Source organism: Phoenix dactylifera, unplaced genomic scaffold (assembly GCF_009389715.1).
Source record: "Phoenix dactylifera cultivar Barhee BC4 unplaced genomic scaffold, palm_55x_up_171113_PBpolish2nd_filt_p 001429F, whole genome shotgun sequence".
NCBI lineage: Eukaryota > Viridiplantae > Streptophyta > Magnoliopsida > Arecales > Arecaceae > Phoenix > Phoenix dactylifera.
This window is the reverse complement of record NW_024068751.1, coordinates 35,313-41,312: the sequence shown is the minus strand read 5'-3', so window position 1 is coordinate 41,312 and position 6,000 is coordinate 35,313. Positions and strand designations below refer to the sequence as shown.

The 6,000-nt window shown below is 42.7% G+C and overlaps 1 protein-coding gene across 1 annotated transcript; it reads left to right on the top strand.

Moving 5' to 3' along the window:
- Positions 1-580: 580 nt before the first annotated feature.
- LOC120108609 lies at positions 581-4,409 on the top strand. The gene is made up of 2 exons (XM_039122269.1): positions 581-3,160; positions 4,236-4,409. Exons 1-2 carry the CDS (start codon positions 581-583, stop codon positions 4,407-4,409), a joined length of 2,754 nt encoding a protein of 917 aa, XP_038978197.1.
- The last annotated feature ends 1,591 nt before the right edge of the window (positions 4,410-6,000 follow it).

Sequence of the window (6,000 nt, the reverse complement as noted above, 5' to 3'; positions counted from 1 at the left end):
GCATTTGCATAAAATAATCTAAGGGCTGAACCCATTAACAAGATAAGGTCGGGATTTCATCACTCGTCCTTAGCCCAAAAATCATCCCCGTGCATAAATCTCCTAAGCCTAATTAAAATCAACTAGACGTTGGCCCCTAAGGATAATCGAGCTCAATAGGACGAAGACCACTGAAAGTTGCACCAATTTCGCTCTATGATCCGGTCGATGTCTAGGCAAGCTTTGTCCCTTTAAGTGATTAAAGAGAGACAGTTTCTGTTCGAGGAAAGTGGGTTTTAAGTGGGACCTTTGCTACATGCAACGTGACCCCTCCACTTACCTGGGAGCTTACCTGGTCGACTAGGTTATTAGACCGGATTGGAGGCTTAAGTGTACCCTTCAACCCAGTTAGGAGCTGTCTCGAATTTTTTAGGAAAACCTTAGAAATTGTTGGGTGATGCATGTTTTTGTTTTATTGTATTAGGGTGTTTGTGTAAAGAAAAAAAAAATAATAAAATTTTCAAAGAAAAGCTACCCAAACTCCATGACTACCAGATCCGGAACTAGTTATCAACCAGACGAGCCTGAGTCCAGTCGTGGGATGGACCCTGACATCAGCTCAATCCTTAGAGAAATTAATGAGAAGCTAGGAAGGTTATGTACCCGAGTTGATGCCTTAGAAGAATACCAAGATAGGGGTAGCCCTTCCCTAGCCAATAACCCAAGAGAAAGAATTGATCACCCACTCTTTGATCGGAACCACCAACATGTCAATGACTATCCCAGGAATAGGCAAAACTTTGACAGAAATCACAATCGTCCACTAGATGACTATCCCAGAGAAAGGCCCCATCACAATGAAAGAGGTCGTGATCCTATAAATCAACCTCTTAATGATCACCGTGACATCGATGACCGTATACTTCGAAGTGTCAGGGTTGAGGCACCCAGTTTCGTAGGCCGCATGGATCCTCATGAGTATCTTGACTGGGAGTCAGATATGAATCATTATTTCGAATGGTACGACATGTCTGAAGAGCGTAAAATTCGATTTGCAAAAATGAGGCTTCTCGGTCAAGCCAAATATTATTGGCAGAATGTGGAACGTCTAATTTTACATAGGAGACAGGAACCCATCCGAACCTGGGATGAAATGAAGGATAAACTCAGGGAGAAATACCTACCTACTTCCTATCAACAACGCCTCCTTGATCAATGGCAGACCTTGACCCAGGGAAACAAATCCGTCACTGACTACATCGCCAAGTTTGATGAGTATCTCATGCGATGTCATGTCAATGAGGATCCCTCTGTCACCCTTTCCCGATTTCGTGCCGGGTTAAGAAATGACATCCAACGAGAGCTTTTCATGCGAGAGGTCTATAGTCTAGAGCAGGCATATCAATTAGCGCAGGATTATGAGAGATTCCAAAGAATGCCAATCACTCGACCCAGTGAACCTAGAACTTCGAGTATACTAGGTCCTAGACCCGAACCACACCAAGTCCCCAGAACTAATCCAAATCCAACCTCAACCACTAGACCTCCATTAGTTGCTCCTCCACCCAGGAAAGAAGACCGAGGCAAAGGCACCCTGAATGAAGGACGTAGGGAGGGTAGCTCAAGGGGTAGATGTTTCAACTGTCATGGAATTGGACATTTTGCAAACCAGTGCCCTTCTCGTGCCCTACATATTGGAGAGATCGAAGAGGAACACCCTGGGGAAACTGTAGAAGACGAAGAAATTCACATAGCTGATCCTGAACTAGCCGAGGGATTCGATGAACCAAATTTCACTGAAGAAACTGAACCTGAAGTTAGGATAAACGTACTAAGATGTACCCTGACTCAACCAAAGGAATGTGAAGATTGGCGACAAACTACAATTTTTCACACCTATATAAACAATGGGAACAAGGTCTGTAAAATTATCATTGACAGTGGAAGTTGCATCAACGCAGTTTCCACTGATATGATTTCCAAGCTTGGACTTACACCCGTCGACCACCCCAGTCCCTACAAGGTCGCCTGGCTAGACACTTCATCCATACCTGTTAGATACCGTTGCAAGGTACCCATTAAGTTTCAATCCTACCAGGAAGAAATTTGGTGCGACGTTCTTCCTATGGACGTCGGAAGCATTATCTTAGGACGACCTTGGTTATTCGATCAAGATGCCGCGCTTTTTGGTCGAACAAATACTTGTTCATTCACGCACAAAGGCAAGAAAATCACACTATACCCTTCACCACCAAAAAAGCCAAAGGATAGTAACTCAATAAAACCAAAAGAGGAAGAACAACCCAAGGAATTACACTTGATCAACGCAAAAGAACTAGAAAGAGACATCAAAGAAAGCCCTTCTGTGTGGGTTTTAGCTGTTAAAGAAGTTAGTCTAAAAGAAACAAGCCCAATTCCAGAAGAAATGACTAGTCTTCTTAAAGAATTTGAGGAAATCATCCCAGAGGAACTTCCTGATCAACTACCACCTATGAGGAACATACAACACGCAATAGACCTAGTCCCAGGAGCGACCCTACCAAATGCCCCTCACTATCGGCTCAACCCTACCGAACATGCCGAGTTGAAACGTCAAGTCGAAGAACTCCTAAGAAAAGGATTCATTAGGGAGAGTTTAAGCCCATGTGCCGTACCTGCCCTTTTAACTCCAAAAAAAGATGGAACTTGGAGAATATGTATTGATAGTCGGGCAATTAACAAGATCACAATACGATATCGATTTCCGATTCCCCGACTAGACGATATGCTAGATATGATCTCTGGATCGAATATATTTTCTAAAATTGATCTTAAAAGTGGTTACCATCAGGTTAGAATCAGACCAGGAGACGAGTGGAAGACCGCATTTAAAACAAAGGATGGACTATATGAATGGTTAGTAATGCCATTCGGTCTGTCAAATGCTCCCAGCACTTTCATGAGACTAATGACTCAAGTACTACGACCTTTCATGGGAACATTTGTTGTCGTCTACTTTGACGACATCCTCATTTACAGTAAAACAAAGGAGGAACATCTAGACCACCTCCGGCAAGTTTTTCAGACGCTTAGATCCGAAAGCCTATTTATCAACCTTAAGAAATGTGAGTTTATGACGACACGTGTTACATTCTTAGGATTTGTTGTGACTCCAGATGGACTATCTGTGGATCCTGAAAAGGTGAGTGCAATCAAGAATTGGCCCGCACCCCAGAATGTGCATGAAGTAAGAAGTTTTCATGGGTTAGCCACCTTTTACCGTAGATTTATTAAAGGATTCAGCACAATCATGGCACCAATTACAGATTGTATTCGTAAGGGAGCCTTTGAGTGGACTAAGGCTGGTAATCGCGCTTTTGAGGAGATAAAGACTTTAATGACCAGTGCACCTGTGTTACGACTTCCTGATTTTTCTAAAGTCTTTGAAGTCGCATGTGACGCATCAGGTGTAGGAATTGGTGGAGTCCTAAGTCAAGACAAACACCCTGTTGCCTATTTTAGTGAAAAACTAAATGAAACCAGGCGCAAATACTCCACCTACGATAAGGAATTTTATGCCATAATTCAAACTCTTAAATTCTGGAGGCACTACCTACTACCACAAGAATTCATTTTATATTCAGACCATGAAGCCCTCAGATTCCTTAGTTCACAAAAGAAATTAAATCCTAGACATGGCAAATGGGTTGAATTTTTATAATCATACACTTTTGTATTAAAACATCGTTCCGGTGTAGATAATCGAGCTGCTGACGCGTTATCTCGAAAGGCAAACCTGTTGTCAGTAGTCAGTATTCAAGTCACTGGATTTGAAAAATTAAAAGAAGAATATGATAACTGTCCTGATTTTGGAAAAATCATGTCTGCACTCCAACAAGGAACTTCGAAAGAGATAGATAAGTATTCCCTACAAGAGGGGTACCTTTTCCTGAATAATAAATTATGTGTCCCGCATACGTCTGTTCGAGATTTTTTAATTTGGGAATTACACGCTGGGGGATTGTCTGGTCATTTTGGGAAGGCCAAAACTATTGAAGCCGTAGAGCGTCAATTCTACTGGCCCAGTTTGAAGCGCGACGTTGCCAAAATTGTGGCTCAGTGTCGAATCTGTGCTGTTGCCAAACAGCAAAGACAGAATACGGGATTATACACTCCACTTCCAATACCTGAATATCCCTGGAAAGATGTCAGTATGGATTTTATTCTAGGATTACCACGGACTGCCAAGGGACATGACTCCATCTTTGTGGTTGTAGACAGATTTTCGAAAATGGCTCATTTCCTGCCCTGTTCCAAAACCTTCGATGCTTCTCAAGTTGCCCGGATATATTTTAACGAAATCGTTCGTCTACATGGGTTACCCGAATCCATTGTATCAGACCGAGATGTCAAGTTTGTCAGTTATTTCTGGAAAACTTTATGGCATCTAATGGGGACAAAGTTAAAATTTTCATCTGCATATCATCCTCAGACTGACGGTCAAACCGAAGTTGTAAATAGAAGTTTGGGTAATTTACTTCGGTGTTTAGTAGGTGAAAATATGAAAACTTGGGATCTTTTACTACCTCGAGCCGAATTCGCATATAATAGTTCCGTCAATAGAACCATTGGCATGAGTCCATTTGAGGTTGTTTACGGTCAACACCCTAGAAAACCTGTTGATCTCATTCCATTACCCATGCATTCCAGGACATCTGAGTCAGCTGAGTCATTTGCACAACATATTAGGGATCTGCATAAAGATATTATAAAAAAATTAAATATCAGCAATCAAATTTATAAACAATTAGCAGATTCACATCGCCGGACATCTGATTTAGCTGAAGGTGATTATGTTATGATACGAATTAGACCAGAACGATTTCCTTCTGGAACTGTTAAGAAATTGCATGCACGAGGAGCAGGTCCTTTTAAAATTTTAAAGAAGATTGGATCAAATGCATTTGTGGTAGATTTACCACCAGATTTTGGCATTAGTTCTACCTTTAATATCTCTGATTTGGTTAAGTATAAAAAGCCAATAACGATACCCAGTGAGCCATTTGAGCCTAATCCCTTCTTTGAGAGTGAACCCATACCTGAGTGTCCACGGCCAAAATTTTCCAAGAAACACGATCGCATTGAGAAGATCCTGGACGAGCAAATTATTTCTACTAGGAGGAAAGGCTACCAGAGATACCTAGTTCGTTGGCACGGTCGGCCAGAGTCTGATGACACATGGATAACCCGAGAGGAACTGCAGCAGATTGATCCAGACATTCTTGAGCACTATCAGAGCCAGAAACAACTTCCTTCAACGGAGTTGAATTTTCTCCAGTCCGGGAGAATTGGTGGGGACACCAATGAGCCAGCATCACTATGGCTTGACTGCTAGTCCACATTTCTTGTGTCGTCCAGTTTTTTTTTATTTTTTTATTTTCTCTAGTTATTTATTTAAATCAAGTAATGTTGAGTTAAGTCCAGTCAAGTAATGTTGAGTTGGTCCAATCCAATTCAAGTCCAGTTCAAGTAATCGTTGAGTCAAGTCAATGTCGGTCCAGCCTAAGTAGTATTGAGTCCATGTCATAATAGAGTCCACATTCAAAATAAACCAGCCCAAAAGAACTACCAGCCAGCCGGTCCATGTCATAAAGACCGGTTCCTTCACAAAACCGTCAGCTCCCCTGTTTTGTCCCGTAAGCGCCGTACTCATCTCCCAGCTCCAGCCGAAGAAGACGAAGAGGCGACCGAAGCCAACTCCATCGACGCCGGTTCTTCTTCCCAGCCGGCCATGCCTTCTCCAACCAACGAAGCACGCCGGTTCTTCTTCCCAGCCGGCCACGCCTTCTCCAACCAACGAAGCAAGGTGGTTCTCCAGCCGACGAGTCATCTTCTTCCCGTAGATCATCTTCCTCCCTAAGCAGCAAGAGACGGTTCGGTTTCCCTGTTCTTCCGCATCAGATTCGCTCCCAGAAGATGAAGAGGTGGGAAACCGAAGGAAACCCATTCGGTTCCAACGTCCTCCAGCCGTTCTTTGAAGCC